Here is a 22,123-nt window from a genome sequence, read left to right as displayed (position 1 = left end):
CAAGGTGCAATAATTTAATATTAATTTCTCTACCATAAGCCGCCTCCAACGTCGTTTTAGAGAATTTGCCAGTACGTCCAACCGGCCTCACAACCACAGACCACGTGTAACAACGCCAGCCCAGGACCTCCACATCCGGCTTCTTCACCTGCGGGATCGTCTGAGACCAGCCACCTGGACAGCTGATGAAACTGAGGAGCATTTCTGTCTGTAATAAATTTCTGTCTGTAATAAAGCCCCTTTTGTGAAAAAACTAATTCTTATTGGCTGGGCCTGACTCCCCACTGGGTGGGTCTATGCCCTCCCATGCCCACCAATAGCTGCGCCCCTGCCTAGTCATGTGAAATCCATAGACTGGGGCCTAATTAATCTATTTAAATTGACTGATTTCCTTATATGAACCATAACTCAAGTAAAATCATTGAAATTGTTGCATGTTGCATTATAGTATAGTGTTCAGTACAGATAGCCCCTTCACGTTGCACAGACATCATTAACAACTGTTGTGTAGAGGTTGATTTAGGGTGCATCCCAAATGACACCCTGTTCACTACGTAGTGCACTACTTTAGACCAGAACCCTATGGGCCCCGGTCAACAGTTGTGCACTACATAGAACACAGGGTTCATTTGGGATGCTTGAACATTCTAAAAGGTGCTTCCTGATTTAACATGGGGCCTACAATTATGTTTTAACAATATGAAATAACCCTCTAATTTGACAGTAATTGTAGCCCCGGTTGAAAGTTATTCACTTAAATGATGAGTTCTCTTGTCTGAGGCTTTTAGGAAGAGTAAGAACGTAATCAGACAATAATTTAGCTGCTTTTATTCTACAGTAATTTCCCTCTAGACCAATTATAGATCATTAACAGGCTGTTTCTTGTCCAATACGCAGTAGCCTAGCTGAAGCACGTCAACTGATGAGCATTACATCATCACCACGTCAACTGATGTGCATTACATCATCACCACGTCAACTGATGTGTATTACATCATCACCACGCCAACTGATGTGCATTACATCATCACCACGTCAACTGATGTGTATTACATCATCACCACGTCAACTGATGTGCATTACATCATCACCACGTCAACTGATGTGCATTACATCATCACCACGTCAACTGATGTGCATTACATCATCACCACGTCAACTGATGTGTATTACATCATCACCACGCCAACTGATGTGCATTACATCATCACCACGTCAACTGATGTGCATTGTGCATCATCACTAAGTCAACTGATTTGCATTGTGCATCATCACTAAGTCAACTGATGTGCATTACATCATCACCACGTCAACTGATGTGTATTACATCATCACCACGTCAACTGATGTGCATTACATCATCACCACGTCAACTGATGTGCATTACATCATCACCACGTCAACTGATGTGTATTACATCATCACCACGTCAGCTGATGTGCATTACATCATCACCACGTCAACTGATGTGTATTACATCATCACCACGTCAACTGATGTGCATTACATCATCACCACGTCAGCTGATGTGCATTACATTATCACCACGTCAACTGATGTGTATTACATCATCACCACGTCAACTGATGTGTATTACATCATCACTAAGTCAACTGATGTGCATTGTGCATCATCACTAAGTCAACTGATGTGTATTACATCATCATCACGTCAACTTATGTGCATTACATCATCACCACGCCAACTGATGTGCATTACATCATCACCACGTCAACAGTACTGATGAGCATTACATCATCACCACGTCAACTGATGTGCATTACATCATCACCACGTCAACTGATGTGCATTACATCATCACCACGTCAACAGTACTGATGAGCATTACATCATCACCACGTCAACTGATGTGCATTACATCATCACCACGTCAACTGATGTGCATTACATCATCACCACGTCAGCTGATGTGCATTACATTATCACCACGTCAACTGATGTGTATTACATCATCACCACGTCAACTGATGTGTATTACATCATCACTAAGTCAACTGATGTGCATTGTGCATCATCACTAAGTCAACTGATGTGTATTACATCATCATCACGTCAACTTATGTGCATTACATCATCACCACGCCAACTGATGTGCATTACATCATCACCACGTCAACAGTACTGATGAGCATTACATCATCACCACGTCAACTGATGTGCATTACATCATCACCACGTCAACTGATGTGCATTACATCATCACCACGTCAACAGTACTGATGAGCATTACATCATCACCACGTCAACTGATGTGCATTACATCATCACCACGTCAACTGATGTGCATTACATCATCACCACGTCAACAGTACTGATGAGCATTACATCATCACTAAGTCAACTGATGTGCATTGTGCATCATCACTAAGTTAACTGATGTGTATTACATCATCACTAAGTCAACTGATGTGCATTGTGCATCATCACTAAGTCAACTGATGTGTATTACATCATCACTAAGTCAACTGATGTGCATTACATCATCACTAAATCAACTGATGTGCATTGTGCATCATCACTAAGTCAACTGATGTGCATTGTGCATCATCACTAAGTCAACTGATGTGTATTACATCATCACTAAGTCAACTGATGTGCATTACATCATCACTAAATCAACTGATGTGCATTGTGCATCATCACTAAGTCAACTGATGTGTATTACATCATCACTAAGTCAAATTATGTGTATTACATCATCACCACGTCAAATAAATGTGAAAGAAAATAAAATGGTTGATGGTTAAGCCAGCGTGTCATGGGGCCTAATTCAGTCTGATTCTGGGGGTTCATTCTCAGTACAGAATGTTTTAGTCATGATGTAAATATCCCTGTAGTAGAGAGCATCCCTACAAAGCAGCAGTGTTGTTGCTGTTTACAACATCTTTTCATTTGAGTCAGTGTAATGAATAAGCTCTGAGGAGATTCTGTGTGTCTCCTAAATGGCACCCTCTTCACTATATAGTGTACTACTATGGTACCCTATTCCCTATATATACTTTGAATAAATAGGGAATTGGATGCCATTTGAGACACAGACCAAGCCTACAGTGTGCTGGGAGAGAAGGCAGGGTCCAGCCGCAGCAGCTCTTAATACAGGTTAAAGCTGTCCTGTTTGGATTTCATTTGATTTCTCCTCTGAGTTGGATTTGGAAGCATTATAAACACAGAGGACTAATTTCAGGGTTTTAAGCTGCCGCCCAGCGCTCAGCGATCTCTCTGTCTCTCCTTCTGCTCTCTCTGTCTCCTTCTGCTCTCTCTGTCTCTCTCTCTGTCTCTCAGTCTGTCTCTCTCTCTCTGTCTCTCTCTCCTCCTGCTCTCTGTCTCTCAGTCTGTCTGTCTCTCAGTCTGTCTGTCTCTCAGTCTGTCTCTCTCTCTTTCTCTCCTTCTGCTCTCTCTCCTCCTGCTCTCTCTGTGTCTCTCTGTCTCTCAGTCTATCTCTCTCTCTCTTTCTAAAGCCTGGTTGGGAGGACGGGGGGGGGGGGGGTGGGTTCTGGAAGAGAGGCGACTCATAAATACAGGAGAGAGCGTGAGTGAGCTGCAAATCAGCTGTCCAGAAACGAGTCCCTCTACGTATCAACGCACTGAGTTTCTATGGAAACATAAACCCGATTAGATGAGCTTTGAAGGCGCTGGAACCTGCGAGGAGAAAGGACATTTCTAAACCTGTGTTCTGTACGTCATTCAATAAGAAAATACAGTGACAGCGATAATGATAATAACCATTAAGAGAAAGCTAGGTGATAATGTCCTTGCATCGATCACTGGTCAGTGAGGAATTGGAATGAGATGGTCCACACAGCTAGGGGATAGTATGGACCTCTCCATTCTGTGCTGTGGTCTGTTTTGATATAGCCAGGGTAGATAGCTACAGTACAGCTTGGCTTCCTCACCTTACAGCTCAGGGAACTCTTTATAAAGGACAAGCTTTTTTTGTAGAAATACAAGTGTACATGCTTATTTGCTTTCCGTTCATTGTTCATTTCCTATAACTAATAGGGATATCTATACAATAATATCTATAGCTTTCTGTTCATTGTTCATTTACTATAGCTAATAGGGATATCTATACAATAATATCTATAGCTTTCTGTTCATTGTTCATTTCCTATAGCTAATATGGATATCTATACAATAATATATATAGCTTTCTGTTCATTGTTCATTTCCTATAACTAATAGGGATATCTATACAATAATATCTATAGCTTTCTGTTCATTGTTAATTTCCTATAACTAATAGGGATATCTATACAATAATATCTATAGCTTTCTGTTCATTGTTCATTTCCTATAGCTAATAGGGATATCTATACAATAATATCTATAGCTTTCTGTTCATTGTTCATTTCCTATAGCTAATAGGGATATCTATAAAATAATATCTATAGCTTTCTGTTCATTGCACAGTTGATGTCCTGTATTGAAGTGAGCCGATTGGTGTTTGTCTGAGCCAGCAGCTGCAGAGCAGCAGAACCCAGGGTGTTCAGTAGTGGTAGTCCTATGGGAATTCACTGAGCTGAGCAGCAGAACCCAGGGAGTTCAGTAGTGGTAGTCCTATGGGAATTCACTGAGCTGAGCAGCAGAACCCAGGGAGTTCCGTAGTGGTAGTCCTATGGGAATTCACTGAGCTGAGCAGCAGAACCCAGGATGTTCAGTAGTGGTAGTCCTATGGGAATTCACTGAGCTGAGCAGCAGAACCCAGGGTGTTCCGTAGTGGTAGTCCTATGGGAATTCACTGAGCTGAGCAGCAGAACCCAGGGTGTTCCGTAGTGGTAGTCCTATGGGAATTCACTGAGCTGAGCAGCAGAACCCAGGGTGTTCCGTAGTGGTAGTCCTATGGGAATTCACTGAGCTGAGCAGCAGAACCCAGGGAGTTCCGTAGTGGTAGTCCTATGGGAATTCACTGAGCTGAGCAGCAGAACCCAGGGTGTTCCGTAGTGGTAGTCCTATGGGAATTCACTGAGCTGAGCAGCAGAACCCAGGGTGTTCAGTAGTGGTAGTCCTATGGGAATTCACTGAGCTGAGCAGCAGAACCCAGGGTGCTCCGTAGCGGTAGTCCTATGGGAATTCACTGAGCTGAGCAGCAGAACCCAGGGAGTTCCGTAGTGGTAGTCCTATGGGAAGCCACTGAGCTGAGTAGCAGAACCCAGGGTGTTCCGTAGTGGTAGTCCTATGGGAATTCACTGAGCTGAGCAGCAAAACCCAGGGTGTTCCGTAGTGGTAGTCCTATGGGAATTCACTGAGCTGAGCAGCAGAACCCAGGGAGTTCCGTAGTGGTAGTCCTATGGGAATTCACTGAGCTGAGCAGCAGAACCCAGGGTGTTCCGTAGTGGTAGTCCTATGGGAATTCACTGAGCTGAGCAGCAGAACCCAGGGTGTTCCGTAGTGGTAGTCCTATGGGAATTCACTGAGCTGAGCAGCAGAACCCAGGGTGTTCAGTAGTGGTAGTCCTATGGGAATTCATTGAGCTGAGCAGCAGAACCCAGGGTGCTCCGTAGCGGTAGTCCTATGGGAATTCACTGAGCTGAGCAGCAGAACCCAGGGAGTTCCGTAGTGGTAGTCCTATGGGAAGCCACTGAGCTGAGTAGCAGAACCCAGGGTGTTCCGTAGTGGTAGTCCTATGGGAATTCACTGAGCTGAGCAGCAAAACCCAGGGTGTTCCGTAGTGGTAGTCCTATGGGAATTCACTGAGCTGAGCAGCAGAACCCAGGGAGTTCCGTAGTGGTAGTCCTATGGGAATTCACTGAGCTGAGCAGCAGAACCCAGGGTGTTCCGTAGTGGTAGTCCTATGGGAATTCACTGAGCTGAGCAGCAGAACCCAGGGTGTTCCGTAGTGGTAGTCCTATGGGAATTCACTGAGCTGAGCAGCAGAACCCAGGGTGTTCAGTAGTGGTAGTCCTATGGGAATTCACTGAGCTGAGCCTCAGCTGAAGCGGAAACAATTATCACACCAGCTCTCCATCCTCTCCACGCTAAGAAGAGCCAGTCCCCTCATGTATCATCAACATTCTGCATCCCAAATGGGAACCTATTGCCTATGTAGTGAGAGCCAAATGGGACCCTATTCCCTATGTAGTGCACTACTTTTGACCAGGGCCCATAGGGCTCCCATACAGTAGGTAGTGTACTATATAGAACAGGGGTCCCCAACTACAGCACATTCAGCCAATGGCCGATTTTGTCTTGAGTGGATGGTCAGGGAGCCGGAACATAGTTACAAATAATTTGCACACTGCACATTGACCGCAAGTAGCACAAACAGATAGGGTATTTTTTGACAAAAACAGAATAATTTCAAACCTTGATTACATCGGTATATGTCTCGCTATTTACGCATAGGAACACATATTTCCTCAAATAAAATCATTTGGAGCTGATTTCCTAGTCTTTTTACAGTTTTTTTTTACGCCCAACAATGAAAATCCAACAACAACAACAACAACAACAACAACAACAACAACAACCAAAAATAGATTTTATAAAAACGTTTTGTGTTTTTTTTGCTCAGAAAACATGAGGGGAGGAAGAGGTACAAATGATACATCCTGCGTGCCACCAGCTGGGGAACCCTGATATAGAGAAGAGGATGCCATTTGGAACGGACCCTCAGTCTCCACGTCTCCTCACCAGAAATCCCTAGCAACGCTCCATCAGATCAGGGCCATGTTCATTAGGGCACAGCGTAGCAAAAATATTTTTTTGAAATGTTTCTTATTGGAACAGTCTAGGTAGTCCCTCCCTTGTTTTATTTAGTCCGTTTTCTTCCGTTTGTTGCGTAAACAAAATGGCGACTCCATGGTTCTTTTCCACACACTCAATCCAGGAACCCATTTTTACAACATCTGTAGTGTACATTACTTTTCATAAAAAAATTAAAAAAACGTTTTTTTTTTTTTGATAACATGAATACAGAGAAGGTTATATGACATCATTTCCTTTAACTTACTTTCATCCGAGCCTGGGGTTTCCTCCACATTCCTGATGTAGTCATCCTAGAGAGAATGTGAGAATCGGAGTAGTGTCACTGCAGAGTTGCAGAGCGTAGTGTAAACAACAACAACAACAACAACAACATATCCAAGGACAAAACAGAAGATCACAGACGGTCTCACTCTCTGTAAAGTGGTGATTTTAGCTTCCTCCCTGTCACACAGGGAATATACACTCTCAGAATGAGTGTGTACCAAACGGAACCCTATTCTTTATTATTGCTCACTACTTCCCTATATAGTGCCATATAATAGTAGTGCACTATGTTGGGAACAGGGTGCCATTTGGGAAACACAGAAACTATCTTTTAGATTGGTCTCTGGGGGTGTTAGACTGGTCTCTGGGGGTGTTAGACTGGTCTCTGGGGGGTGTTAGACTGGTCTCTGGGGGTGTTAGACTGGTCTCTGGGGGTGTTAGACTGGTCCCTGGGGGTGTTAGACTGGTCTCTGGGGGTGTTAGACTGTTCTCTGGGGGGTGTTAGACTGGTCTCTGGGGGTGTTAGACTGGTCTCTGGGGGTGTTAGACTGGTCTCTGGGGGTGTTAGACTGGTCTCTGGGGGTGTTAGACTGGTCTCTGGGGGTGTTAGACTGGTCTCTGGTTGTGTTTGAGGGTTAGAATTATGATAAAAATGCTAAATCTCCCATAGTATCCATTTCTACTGACCCGTGTGCGTGTATGTGTGTGTGTGTGTGTGTGTGTGTGTGTGTGTGTGTGTGTGTGTGTGTGTGTGTGTGTGGATGAGGACCCACAGGATTATGTTTGTTACGACTGGCTTGGCCTTATCCTACACTGGGATCCCAGCAGTATAACACAGAGCTCTCAAGTCAAGCTGAACAACTTAAGCCAAAGGCGTTTCATATATTCAGAGGAAGTGTTGAGACAGACGAGATCCATTAAAGGGATACGTCTCAAATGGAACGCTGTTCCCTTTATAGTGCACTACGTTTTCACCAGGGCCAGTTTATAGGGAACACGGTGCCAATTGGGTCACATGCATAAATCTATATTTCTGGGCTGTTGAAGTGTAATAGTTTAATGTCTGGTGTTATAATGCAGCTAGGCAGTTTAATGTCAGGTGTTATAATGCAGCTAGGCAGTTTAATGTCAGATGTTATAATGCAACTAGGCAGTTTAATGTCAGGTGTTATAATGCAGCTAGGCAGTTTAATGTCAGGTGTTATAATGCAACTAGGCAGTTTAATGTCTGGTGTTATAATGCGGTTTGTCAGTTTAATGTCAGGTGTTATAATGCAACTAGGCAGTTTAATGTCTGGTGTTATAATGCAGTTTGGCAGTTTAATGTCAGGTGTTATAATGCAGCTAGGCAGTTTAATGTCAGGTGTTATAATGCAACTAGGCAGTTTAATGTCTGGTGTTATGATGCAGTTTGGCAGTTTAATGTCTGGTGTTATAATGCAACTAGGCAGTTTAATGTCTGGTGTTATAATGCGGTTTGGCAGTTTAATGTCTGGTGTTATAATGCAACTAGGCAGTTTAATGTCTGGTGTTATGATGCGGTTTGGCAGTTTAATGTCAGGTGTTATAATGCGGTTTGGCAGTTTAATGTCAGGTGTTATAATGCAGTTTGGCAGTTTAATGTCAGGTGTTATAATGCAGCTAGGCAGTTTAATGTCAGGTGTTATAATGCAGTTTGGCAGTTTCATGTCAGGTATTATAATGCAGTTTGGCAGTTTAATGTCAGGTGTCATAATGCAGCTAGGCAGTTTAATGTCAGGTGTTATAATGCAGTTTGGCAGTTTCATGTCAGGTGTTATAATGCAGTTTGGCAGTTTAATGTCAGGTGTTATAATGCAGTTTGGCAGTTTCATGTCAGGTGTTATAATGCAGTTTGACAGTTTAATGTCAAGGGGTTATAATGCAGCTAGGCAGTTTAATGTCAGGTGTTATAATGCAACTAGGCAGTTTAATGTCAGGTGTTATAATGCAGCTAGGCAGTTTAATGTCAGGTGTTATAATGCAGTTTGGCAGTTTAATGTCAGGTGTTATAATGCAACTAGGCAGTTTAATGGCAGGTGTTATAATGCAACTAGGCAGTTTAATGTCAGGTGTTATAATGCGATTAGGCCGTTTAATGTCAGGTGTTATAATGCAGCTAGGCAGTTTAATGTCAGGTGTTATAATGCAGTTTGGCAGTTGAACTAAGACCATGAGACATAATAAGTGATACTCTTCATGAATCAATGGCTAGCTAGCTAGAAGTAGCTAGCTTGCTCCTATCAAGCAGAGACATTGACTACTCTTGATTGAAAAGGGCAGGTAACATCTGCAGTCCAAAGAGAGAGAATTGGACAGATTCCCAAATCCTCCTCCTCCGGTTTAAAGAGAAACGTCAACATGAAAAGACCGAACAGACAAACCGGATCTAGAAGGTGTTTACTACTAACCTCAACTTCCTGTAGTGATGAACGGTGACGTGGGAGAGGAGAGAAAGAAAGAGAGAGAGAAAAAGCAGAAGGTCATTGTTAGAGTAAAGAAAATGACTTCTTCACAAAAACATTTCCATTGAGGTTTTCCCCATTCAGAGTTTGATTCAGCAACAGCAGCAGCAGTTAAACTGTCAACTCCTAATGCACACTGATTGAAAATACAGGCCTTAGTCTGCCTGCTTCTTATCCTGGGGGAATCTGCCTCCTTTCAGAAGACATTTGGAGGGGATTATAGGGCCCTATTAACCCTCCCACACACTGACACACACACTGACACACACACTGACACACACACACGCACGCACGCACCCACGCACACACATATACACGCAGTATGAGGATTGTGGCCTATTAAGGAAAGGATGATCAGGTTCCACTTCTATCAGTTGGCAGGGGGCCCAATCACCACCTAGCACGGATCATTCTCTCCCTGTTCACCAGCAGCTGCCCAATCACCACCTAGCACGGATCATTCTCTCCCTGTTTACCAGCAGCTGCCCAATCACCACCTAGCACGGATCATTCACTCCCTGTTTATCACCACCTAGCACGGATCATTCTCTCCCTGTTTACCAGCAGCTGCCCAATCACCACCTAGCACGGATCATTCTCTCCCTGTTCACCAGCAGCTGCCCAATCACCACCTAGCACGGATCATTCTCTCCCTGTTTACCAGCAGCTGCCCAATTACCACCTAGCACGGATCATTCTCTCACTGTTTACCAGCAGCTGCCCAATCACCACCTAGCACAGATCATTCTCTCCCTGTTTACCAGCAGCTGCCCAATCACCACCTTGCACGGATCATTCTCTCACTGTTTACCAGCAGCTGCCCAATCACCACCTTGCACGGATCATTCTCTCACTGTTTACCAGCGCGGCTGCCGACACTGTCTGTCCACCTGTCATGTCTACAGTCTGTGAAATAGTGTTATCAACCAAGACAAAGTCTTTGAAAACTATAAAACTGTCTGGAGTCATCAAAGTCAATGGACCGCAGGGCACCAAAGCGTATATGTAGTGCACTACACAGGGAATAGGGTAGCATTTGGGACACAGAGGCACAGAACTGATGGGATAGACAGTTGGTATTTGGTGTAAAATACACCATTGAGTTAACACAGGAAGTCCTTTCATTTATTCCATTTCACTGTTCTGGAATCAGTCCAAGGTCATTTACACAACAACACACACACACACACACACACACACACACACACACACACACACACACACACACAAACAAACAAACAAACACACCACAGCCCTTCCATATTTGTTCTATCATTCACTGGCCCGCCCCCCTGTATTCAGCAGAAATACAGCCCAGCCCCTTCCCTTCCTCCCGTAACTCAAGCTAGTAAATAAACATTGTTCTCTGTCTAGTTAGCAGTACTGAGACCCCGTGTACAATATATCACTATGGGATGTTTACAGCCCACACAGGGAGAGCCAGAGAGGCAGCCCGCATCCCAAATGGTGCTCTATTCCCTACACAGTGCACTACTTTTAACCAGAGCCCTACATAGGCCCTGGTCCATATAGGGAACAGGGTTCCATTTGGTACGCTGCCCCACAGAGAGGCAACGGGAGGAAGGCTATAAAGTCTGACATCAGGTTACATCACAGAGCAGAGCAGAGTCGTAGGACTTCACCATTTCATTTCAGACCAGGCCGTTTCTCTAAGGTAAATAACATGTTTTGTGTTGTCAGTAAATTGACCTAGTCCCATATCTATTAAACTCTATATCATCTGGTTCTATATCTATTACACTCTATATTATCTGGTTCTATATCTATTAAAGTCTATATCACCTGGTATTAAAGTCTATATCACCTGGTTCTATATCTATTATAGTCTATATCACCTGGTTCTATATCTATTAAAGTCTATATCACCTGGTATTATAGTCTATATCACCTGGTATTATAGTATATATCACCTGGTTCTATATCTATTAAAGTCTATATCACCTGGTTCTATATCTATTAAAGTCTATATCACCTGGTTCTATATCTATTAAAGTCTATATCACCTGGTCCTAAATCTATTAAAGTCTATATCACCTGGTTCTATATCTATTAAAGTCTATATCACCTGGTTCTATATCTATTAAAGTCTATATCACCTGGTCCTAAATCTATTAAAGTCTATATCACCTGGTATTAAAGTCTATATCACCTGGTTCTATATCTATTAAAGTCTATATCACCTGGTTCTATATCTATTAAAGTCTATATCACCTGGTCCTAAATCTATTAAAGTCTATATCACCTGGTTCTATATCTATTAAAGTCTATATCACCTGGTTCTATATCTATTAAAGTCTATATCACCTGGTATTAAAGTCTATATCACCTGGTTCTATATCTATTAAAGTCTATATCACCTGGTATTATAGTCGATATCACCTGGTTCTATATCTATTAAAGTCTATATCACCTGGTCTTAAATCTATTAAAGTCTATATCACCTGGTTCTATATCTATTAACGTCTATATCACCTGGTATTAAAGTCTATGTCACCTGGTCCCACATCTATTAAAGAGATATATGCCCAGGTGATACAGACTAATAATTCGTCTATATCACCTGGTCATACACTGAGTGTACAGAACATTAGGAACACCTGCTCTTTCCATGACATATTATTGATGTTACTTGTTAAATCCACTTCAATCAGTGTAGATGAAGGGGAGGAGACGGGTTAAAGAATGATCTTTAAGCCTTGAGACATGGATTATATATATATGCCATTCAGAGGGGGACTGGGCAAGACAACACATATTGAATTGCCTTTGAACAGGAAATGGTCGTAGACGCCAGGCGCAACGGTTTGAGTCAGGCGTAACGGTTTGAGTCAGGCGCAACGGTTTGAGTCAGGCACAACGGTTTGAGTCAGGCACAACGGTTTGAGTCAGGCACAACGGTTTGAGTCAGGCACAGCGGTTTGAGTCAGGCACAACGGTTTGAGTCAGGCGCAACGGTTTGAGTCAGGCACAGCGGTTTGAGTCAGGCACAGCGGTTTGAGTCAGGCACAACGGTTTGAGTCAGGCACAGCGGTTTGAGTCAGGCACAACGGTTTGAGTCAGGCGCAACGGTTTGAGTCAGGCACAGCGGTTTGAGTCAGGCACAGCGGTTTGAGTCAGGCACAGCGGTTTGAGTCAGGCACAACGGTTTGAGTCAGAAGCAACGGTTTGAGTCAGGCACAGCGGTTTGAGTCAGGCGCAACGGTTTGAGTCAGGCACAACGGTTTGAGTCAGGCACAACGGTTTGAGTCAGGCACAACGGTTTGAGTCAGGCACAACGGTTTGCGTCAGGCGCAACGGTTTGAGTCAGGCACAGTGGTTTGAGTCAGGCACAACAGTTTGAGTCAGGCACAACGGTTTGAGTCAGGCACAACGGTTTGAGTCAGGCACAACGGTTTGAGTCAGGCACAACGGTTTGAGTCAGGCACAACGGTTTGAGTCAGAAGCAACGGTTTGAGTCAGAAGCAACGGTTTGAGTCAGAAGCAACGGTTTGAGTCAGAAGCAACGGTTTGAGTCAGGCACAACGGTTTGAGTCAGGCACAACGGTTTGAGTCAGGCACAACGGTTTGAGTCAGGCACAGCGGTTTGAGTCAGGCACAGCGGTTTGAGTCAGGCACAACGGTTTGAGTCAGGCACAACGGTTTGAGTCAGGCACAACGGTTTGAGTCAGGCACAGCAGTTTGAGTCAGGCACAGCAGTTTGAGTCAGGCACAGCGGTTTGAGTCAGGCACAACGGTTTGAGTCAGGCACAACGGTTTGAGTCAGGCACAACAGTTTGAGTCAGGCACAACGGTTTGAGTCAGGCACAACGGTTTGAGTCAGGCACAACGGTTTGAGTCAGGCACAACGGTTTGAGTCAGGCACAACGGTTTGAGTCAGGCACAACGGTTTGAGTCAGGCACAGCAGTTTGAGTCAGGCACAACGGTTTGAGTCAGGCACAACGGTTTGAGTCAGGCACAACGGTTTGAGTCAGGCACAACGGTTTGAGTCAGACACAACGGTTTGAGTCAGGCACAACGGTTTGTGTCAAGAACTGCAACACTGCTGGGTTTTTCATGCTCAGCAGTTTCCTGTGTGCATCAAGAATGGTCCACCACCCAAAGGACATCCAGCCAACTTGGCACAACTGTGGTAATAATTGGAGTCAACATGGTCCAGCATCCCTCATGTTATCCTGTCTATTATCCTGTTTGTTATCATGTTAGCTTGTCTGTGATCATGTCTGTTATCCTGGTAGCCTGTCTGTGATCTTGTCTGCTATCCTGTCTGTTATCCTGTTAGCCTGTTTGTTATCATGTCTGTTATCCTGTTATCCTGTCTGTGATCCTGTCTGTTATCCTGTTATCCTGTCTGTGATCCTGTCTGTTATCCTGTTATCCTGTCTGTGATCCTGTCTGTTATCCTGTCTGTGATCCTGTCTGTGATCCTGTCTGTTATCCTGTTATCCTGTCTGTGATCCTGTCTGTTATCCTGTTATCCTGTCTGTGATCCTGTATGTGATCCTGTCTGTGATCCTGTCTGTGATCCTGTCTGTGATCCTGTCTAGAATCCTGTTATCCTGTCTGTGATCGTGTCTTAAAATGGCCTCTCTATTCTCCTGGTTTTCAGTGTAGAGGGAGAAGTGAACCAACTGTCAACCTTTAACAGCAGAACAGCAGCACAGCAGCACAGCAACACAGCAGCACAGCAGGACAGCAACACAGCAACACAGCAGCACAGCAACACAGCAGCACAGCAGCAGATCAGCACAGCAGCACATCAGCACAGCAGCACATCAGCACAGCAGCACATCAGCACAGCAGCACAGCAGCACAGCAACACAGCAGCACAGCAACACAGCAACACAGCAGCACAGCAGCACAGCAACACAGCAGCACAGCAGCAGATCAGCACATCAGCACAGCAGCACAGCAGCACAGCAACACAGCAACACAGCAGCACAGCAGCACAGCAGCACAGCAACACAGCAGCACAGCAACACAACTTAATAATGGAACTGCATTATATGGACATTTCAGCGAGGCTTCAGCTAGCTAACATATTAAACATCTCATTGAAGATGACGCTTTGGAACATAGCTACTGCATTAAGCCAAAAAAACAGCTGTGATATTTAAGTAGCAAACTATTTCAGAGAGGAATTTTCATAGAATCCTAGCCGTGGGAAGTAGAGGTGCTGAGGATGCTGCTGCACCCCCCTGAAAAATCTGATTTATTTTCTTCACTAAATTAGTGGGCCTTTTACGAGTCTTGTATTAACGGACCAATATAGCTGTCTGTAGAGTGGAGGGGGGGGGGGGGGGGGTGATGTGTATCTCTTCACTTCGGCAACACTGACGTTGTCCTTCGTGCCACTAAAGCATATTGAATTTGAATTGAGAGAGAGAGAGAGGCTTGGGCAAGGGGAGAGAGAGAAAAAAATAGGCTGTGGGAAGGGAGAGGCTGGGCTGAGAGAGAGAGAGAGAGAGAGAGAGAGAGAGAGAGAGAGAGGGGAGAGAGAGAGACAGAGAGAGAGAGAGACAGAGAGACAGAGAGAGCGAGAGAGAGAGAGAGATTGTGGGGAGCAGTGACCAGTGGTGGTATGATATTCACTCTACGGAGCAGAGGTCCCTTGAGTTATGTGATTCATATCATGGATAGCACCTCTCCTGCTGTTGGTCCACAGCCCTGTAATATAGCTGGTGTAAAACAGCAGTAATGGATCCTCTGACTGGCCAGATGCTGTGTTCTGCTCCTCCAGGAACACTATTAGCCTGGAAATGTCTGGCCACAACCTGCCTGACTGAGCTGCTCTGAATTCACGTCTATCTCACCTCACAGCACAGGCCTGGTGAGGGGGTCCGTTTAGGATTTAAATACCCACTGCCACCCCCTCCCCCTTACTCCATAGGTCACGTAGGTTTCCTCCCAAATGGCACCATATTCCCTACATAGTGCACTACTTTTGACATTTGGGACACAAAGACAATGCCATATAGTCAGAGGCTCATTTCACCTGCAACAAAGTGCTAAATAAGGGGTTGTTTGAAAGTCGCTCATATAAACATTGCCAAAAATGTCTGTCTGAAATGGCTGTTCTGTCTGGAATGGGTGTTCTGTCTGAAATGGGTGTCCTGTCTGAAATGGGTGTTCTGTCTGGAATGGGTGTCCTGTCTGAAATGGGTGTTCTGTCTGGAATGGGTGTTCTGTCTGGAATGGGTGTTCTGTCTGAAATGGGTGTTCTGTCTGGAATGGGTGTTCTGTCTGAAATGGGTGTCCTGTCTGAAATGGGTGTTCTGTCTGGAATGGGTGTTCTGTCTGGAATGGGTGTTCTGTCTGAAATGGGTGTTCTGTCTGGAATGGGTGTTCTGTCTGAAATTACTATTCTGTCTGAAATGACTATGTTCCAGCAACACTTAGCACAAACACCCCACCATAACTCCTCTAGATGGGGTGCCTCCAGACAGCCCTGTCACTGAGACTTATTAGCCTGGTCACAGTGCCCTGTCACTGAGACTTATTTGCCTGGTCACAGTACCCTGTCACTGAGACTTATTAGCCTGGTCACAGTACCCTGTCACTGAGACTTATTAACCGGGTCACAGTGCCCTGTCAATGAGACTTATTAACCTGGTCACAGTGCCCTGTCACTGAGACTTATTAGCCTGGTCACAGTGCCCTGTCACTGAGACTTATTAACCTGGTCACAGTGCCCAGTCACTGAGACTTATTAGCCTGGTCACAGTGCCCTGTCACAGAGACTTATTAGCCTGGTCACAGTGCCCTGTCACTGAGACTTATTAGCCTGGTCACATTGCTCTGTCACTGAGACTTATTAGCCTGGTCACAGTGCCTCTGAGAAATGCACAACTCTGAAAACAGGCCTCTGTGAAATGCACCACTCTGTGAAATGCACCACTCTGTGAAATGCACCACTCTGAGAAATGCACCACTCTGTGAAATGCACCACTCTGTGAAATGCACCACTCTGAAAACAGGCCTCTGTGAAATGCACCACTTGCCAAAATGCTTGGCACTGGGAAATTCATGTTACTTTGTCAGGGAGGGTAACACTGATGGGTCTGCTCTCTGTCAGGGAGGGTAACAGTGATGTCTCTGCTCTCTGACAGGGAGGGTAACAGTGATGTCTCTCCTCTCTGACAGGGAGGGTAACAGTGATGTCTCTGCTCTCTGTCAGGGAGGGTAACAGTGATGTCTCTGCTCTCTGACAGGGAGGGTAACAGTGATGTCTCTCCTCTCTGTCAGGGAGGGTAACAGTGATGTCTCTCCTCTCTGACAGGGAGGGTAACAGTGATGTCTCTCCTCTCTGACAGGGAGGGTAACAGTGATGTCTCTCCTCTCTGACAGGGAGGGTAACAGTGATGTCTCTCCTCTCTGACAGGGAGGGTAACAGTGATGTCTCTCCTCTCTGACAGGGAGGGTAACAGTGATGTCTCTCCTCTCTGACAGGGAGGGTAACAGTGGTGTCTCTCCTCTCTGACAGGGAGGGTAACACTGATGTCTCTGCTCTCTGTCAGGGAGAGTAACAGTGATGTCTCTGCTCTCTGACAGGGAGGGTAACAGTGATGTCTCTCCTCTCTGACAGGGAGGGTAACAGTGATGTCTCTCCTCTCTGACAGGGAGGGTAACAGTGATGTCTCTCCTCTCTGACAGGGAGGGTAACAGTGATGGCTCTCCACTCTGACAGGGAGGGTAACAGTGATGTCTCTCCTCTCTGACAGTGATGTCTCTCCTCTCTGTCAGGGAGGGTAACAGTGATGTCTCTCCTCTCTGACAGGGAGGGTAACAGTGATGTCTCTCCTCTCTGACAGGGAGGGTAAGAGTGATGTCTCTCCTCTCTGACAGGGAGGGTAAGAGTGATGTCTCTCCTCTCTGACAGGGAGGGTAACAGTGATGTCTCTCCTCTCTGACAGGGAGGGTAACAGTGGTGTCTCTCCTCTCTGACAGGGAGGGTAACACTGATGTCTCTGCTCTCTGTCAGGGAGGGTAACAGTGATGTCTCTGCTCTCTGACAGGGAGGGTAACAGTGATGTCTCTCTTCTCTGTCAGGGAGGGTAACAGTGATGTCTCTCCTCTCTGACAGGGAGGGTAACAGTGATGTCTCTCCTCTCTGACAGGGAGGGTAACAGTGATGTCTCTCCTCTCTGACAGGGAGGGTAACAGTGATGTCTCTCCTCTCTGACAGGGAGGGTAACAGTGATGTCTCTGCTCTCTGTCAGGGAGGGTAACAGTGATGTCTCTGCTCTCTGACAGGGAGGGTAACAGTGATGTCTCTCCTCTCTGTCAGGGAGGGTAACAGTGATGTCTCTCCTCTCTGACAGGGAGGGTAACAGTGATGTCTCTCCTCTCTGACAGGGAGGGTAACAGTGATGTCTCTCCTCTCTGACAGGGAGGGTAACAGTGATGTCTCTCCTCTCTGACAGGGAGGGTAACAGTGATGTCTCTCCTCTCTGACAGGGAGGGTAACAGTGATGTCTCTCCTCTCTGACAGGGAGGGTAACAGTGGTGTCTCCCCTCTCTGACAGGGAGGGTAACACTGATGTCTCTGCTCTCTGTCAGGGAGGGTAACAGTGATGTCTCTGCTCTCTGACAGGGAGGGTAACAGTGATGTCTCTCCTCTCTGACAGGGAGGGTAACAGTGATGTCTCTCCTCTCTGACAGGGAGGGTAACAGTGATGTCTCTCCTCTCTGACAGGGAGGGTAACAGTGATGTCTCTCCACTCTGACAGGGAGGGTAACAGTGATGTCTCTCCTCTCTGACAGTGATGTCTCTCCTCTCTGTCAGGGAGGGTAACAGTGATGTCTCTCCTCTCTGACAGGGAGGGTAACAGTGATGTCTCTCCTCTCTGACAGGGAGGGTAAGAGTGATGTCTCTCCTCTCTGACAGGGAGGGTAAGAGTGATGTCTCTCCTCTCTGACAGGGAGGGTAACAGTGATGTCTCTCCTCTCTGACAGGGAGGGTAACAGTGGTGTCTCTCCTCTCTGACAGGGAGGGTAACACTGATGTCTCTGCTCTCTGTCAGGGAGGGTAACAGTGATGTCTCTGCTCTCTGACAGGGAGGGTAACAGTGATGTCTCTCCTCTCTGTCAGGGAGGGTAACAGTGATGTCTCTCCTCTCTGACAGGGAGGGTAACAGTGATGTCTCTCCTCTCTGACAGGGAGGGTAACAGTGATGTCTCTCCTCTCTGACAGGGAGGGTAACAGTGATGTCTCTCCTCTCTGACAGGGAGGGTAACAGTGATGTCTCTCCACTCTGACAGGGAGGGTAACAGTGATGTCTCTCCTCTCTGACAGTGATGTCTCTCCTCTCTGACAGGGAGGGTAACAGTGATGTCTCTGCTCTCTGACAGGGAGGGTAACAGTGATGTCTCTCCTCTCTGTCAGGGAGGGTAACAGTGATGTCTCTCCTCTCTGACAGGGAGGGTAACAGTGATGTCTCTCCTCTCTGACAGGGAGGGTAACAGTGATGTCTCTCCTCTCTGACAGGGAGGGTAACAGTGATGTCTCTCCTCTCTGACAGGGAGGGTAACAGTGATGTCTCTCCTCTCTGACAGGGAGGGTAACAGTGATGTCTCTCCTCTCTGACAGGGAGGGTAACAGTGATGTCTCTCCTCTCTGACAGTGATGTCTCTCCTCTCTGACAGGGAGGGTAACACTGATGTCTCTCCTCTCTGTCAGGGAGGGTAAAAGTGATGTCTCCCCTCTCTGACAGGGAGGGTAACAGTGATGTCTCTCTTTTCTGACAGTGATGTCTATCCTCTCTGTCAGGGAGGGTAACAGTGATGTCTCTCCTCTCTGACAGGGAGGGTAACAGTGATGTCTCTCCTCTCTGACAGGGAGGGTAAGAGTGATGTCTCTCCTCTCTGACAGGGAGGGTAAGAGTGATGTCTCTCCTCTCTGACAGGGAGGGTAACAGTGATGTCTCTCCTCTCTGACAGGGAGGGTAACAGTGGTGTCTCTCCTCTCTGACAGGGAGGGTAACACTGATGTCTCTGCTCTCTGTCAGGGAGGGTAACAGTGATGTCTCTGCTCTCTGACAGGGAGGGTAACAGTGATGTCTCTCCTCTCTGTCAGGGAGGGTAACAGTGATGTCTCTCCTCTCTGACAGGGAGGGTAACAGTGATGTCTCTCCTCTCTGACAGGGAGGGTAACAGTGATGTCTCTCCTCTCTGACAGGGAGGGTAACAGTGATGTCTCTCCTCTCTGACAGGGAGGGTAACAGTGATGTCTCTCCACTCTGACAGGGAGGGTAACAGTGATGTCTCTCCTCTCTGACAGTGATGTCTCTCCTCTCTGACAGGGAGGGTAACAGTGATGTCTCTGCTCTCTGACAGGGAGGGTAACAGTGATGTCTCTCCTCTCTGTCAGGGAGGGTAACAGTGATGTCTCTCCTCTCTGACAGGGAGGGTAACAGTGATGTCTCTCCTCTCTGACAGGGAGGGTAACAGTGATGTCTCTCCTCTCTGACAGGGAGGGTAACAGTGATGTCTCTCCTCTCTGACAGGGAGGGTAACAGTGATGTCTCTCCTCTCTGACAGGGAGGGTAACAGTGATGTCTCTCCACTCTGACAGGGAGGGTAACAGTGATGTCTCTCCTCTCTGACAGTGATGTCTCTCCTCTCTGACAGGGAGGGTAACAGTGATGTCTCTCCTCTCTGTCAGGGAGGGTAACAGTGATGTCTCTCCTCTCTGACAGGGAGGGTAACACTGATGTCTCTCCTCTCTGTCAGGGAGGGTAAAAGTGATGTCTCCCCTCTCTGACAGGGAGGGTAACAGTGATGTCTCTCTTTTCTGACAGTGATGTCTATCCTCTCTGACAGGGAGGGTAACAGTGATGTCTCTCCTCTCTGACAGGGAGGGTAACAGTGATGTCTCTCCTCTCTGACAGGGAGGGTAACAGTGATGTCTCTCTTCTCTGTCAGGGAGGGTAAAAGTGATGTCTCCCCTCTCTGACAGGAAGGGTAACAGTGATGTCTCTCCTCTCTGACAGTGATGTCTCTCCTCTCTGACAGGGAGGGTAACAGTGATGTCTCTCCTCTCTGACAGTGATGTCTCTCCTCTCTGACAGGGAGGGTAACAGTGATGTCTCTCCTCTCTGACAGGGAGGGTAACAGTGATGTCTCTCCTCTCTGAGTGCATTGTAAACTCCTCTCCACTGCCAGCAGTGATTTTCACAGTGATGGAGTTAGCTCTCCTCTCTGAGTGCATTGTAAACAGCAGTGATTTTCACAGTGATGGAGTTAGCTCTCCTCTCTGAGTGCATTGTAAACAGCAGTGATTTTCACAGTGATGGAGTTAGCTCTCCTCTCTGAGTGCATTGTAAACAGCAGTAATTTTCACAGTGATGGAGTTAGCTCTCCTCACTCTCTCTCTCAAGGAACCAGCGGGTTTTGAAATGAGAGAGAAGGTGAGTTGTAGCGCCACAGCCGTTATCCACATAGAAATGCATTAAGAGCGTTTCAAAAGGGAACTATATGGATCAGTCCAGGCCTGTAGAATGCACAATAGTGAAGCACAGCGGTTTCTCACCTGGACATGAAGAAGGGAACTAAAAGTGTATCATTCTGTCCAGGTCTGGACATGAAACAGATTTTCACAGCTGAAATATTTTGCCATTTTTCTTTTATCTCTCAAAGCGATTCCTGGGGCGGCTCTCTGAGATGTGGCAGTGGAGACGTTCCCTGTTTCTTTCATTCAGCCACGACCATGAGGACAGACACACACACACACAAAAACCCTCAAAAAGACATCCTGCCAAACAACATTTGGTTTTCTGCCATTGGTTGAACATGACCTCATTTCAGGAAGTTGCATCACAAAGACGTGTTGTGTTTCCTCCCACATGCTCTAATGCTCAGAGTCTTCCAACTAGGGACCTCTAATCATGGAGCAGCGTGGCACATCAAAAGACCACGCACGCACTCACACACACGCACGCACAAACACGCACGCACACACACACACACACACGGGACATAAAGTACAGTACTGTAGGTGCAGCAGGACGGAGCGAGGCTCTGCATGCTCTGAGACATCCTGTAATTGGAGAAGAATTCTGAGGAAAGGATTCTGAGGAAAGGATTCTGAGGAAAAGATTCTGAGGAAAAGATTCTGAGGAAAGGATTCTGAGGAAAGGATTCTGAGGAAAAGATTCTGAGGAAAGGATTCTGAGGAAAGGATTCTGAGGAAAGGATTCTGAGGAAAGGATTCTGAGGAAAAGATTCTGAGGAAAAGATTCTGAGGAAAGGATTCTGAGGAAAGGATTCTGAGGAAAGGATTCTGAGTAAAGAATTCCAGTAGAAAACTAGCCTCCTCTCTTCCTCTCCAATCTTCTCTCCATTCAACGGCATTGTTTAGCTAATGGGGGTGAGAAAGACACACACACACTTTTTCCACATTTTGTTACGTTACAGCCTTATTCTAAAATGTAGGGAGTTTCTCCCATTCTTCTCTGCAGATCCTGTCAAGCTCTGTCAGGTTGGATGAGGAGTGTCGGTGAACAGCTATTTTCAGGTCTCTCCAGAGATGTTCGATCGGGTCCAAGTCTGGGCTCTGGCTGGGCCACTCAAGGACATTCAGACACTTGTCCCGAAGCCACTCCTGCGTTGTCTTGGCTGTGTGCTTAGGGTC

The 22,123-nt window shown here is 46.2% G+C and overlaps 1 protein-coding gene across 1 annotated transcript in view; it reads right to left on the bottom strand.

Moving 5' to 3' along the window:
• Positions 1–22,123, bottom strand: part of LOC139418099 (testican-2-like) — a 97,428-nt gene that overhangs the window by 49,974 nt on the left and 25,331 nt on the right. The window contains exon 2 of the mRNA XM_071167285.1: positions 6,971–7,016. Within this exon, the coding sequence (XP_071023386.1) occupies positions 6,971–7,016 (46 nt within the window). The remainder of the gene's footprint in view (positions 1–6,970; positions 7,017–22,123) is intronic.

This window comes from Oncorhynchus clarkii, chromosome 1 (assembly GCF_045791955.1).
Source record: "Oncorhynchus clarkii lewisi isolate Uvic-CL-2024 chromosome 1, UVic_Ocla_1.0, whole genome shotgun sequence".
Lineage (NCBI taxonomy): Eukaryota > Metazoa > Chordata > Actinopteri > Salmoniformes > Salmonidae > Oncorhynchus > Oncorhynchus clarkii.
This window is presented reverse-complemented; position numbering and strand designations above follow the sequence as displayed.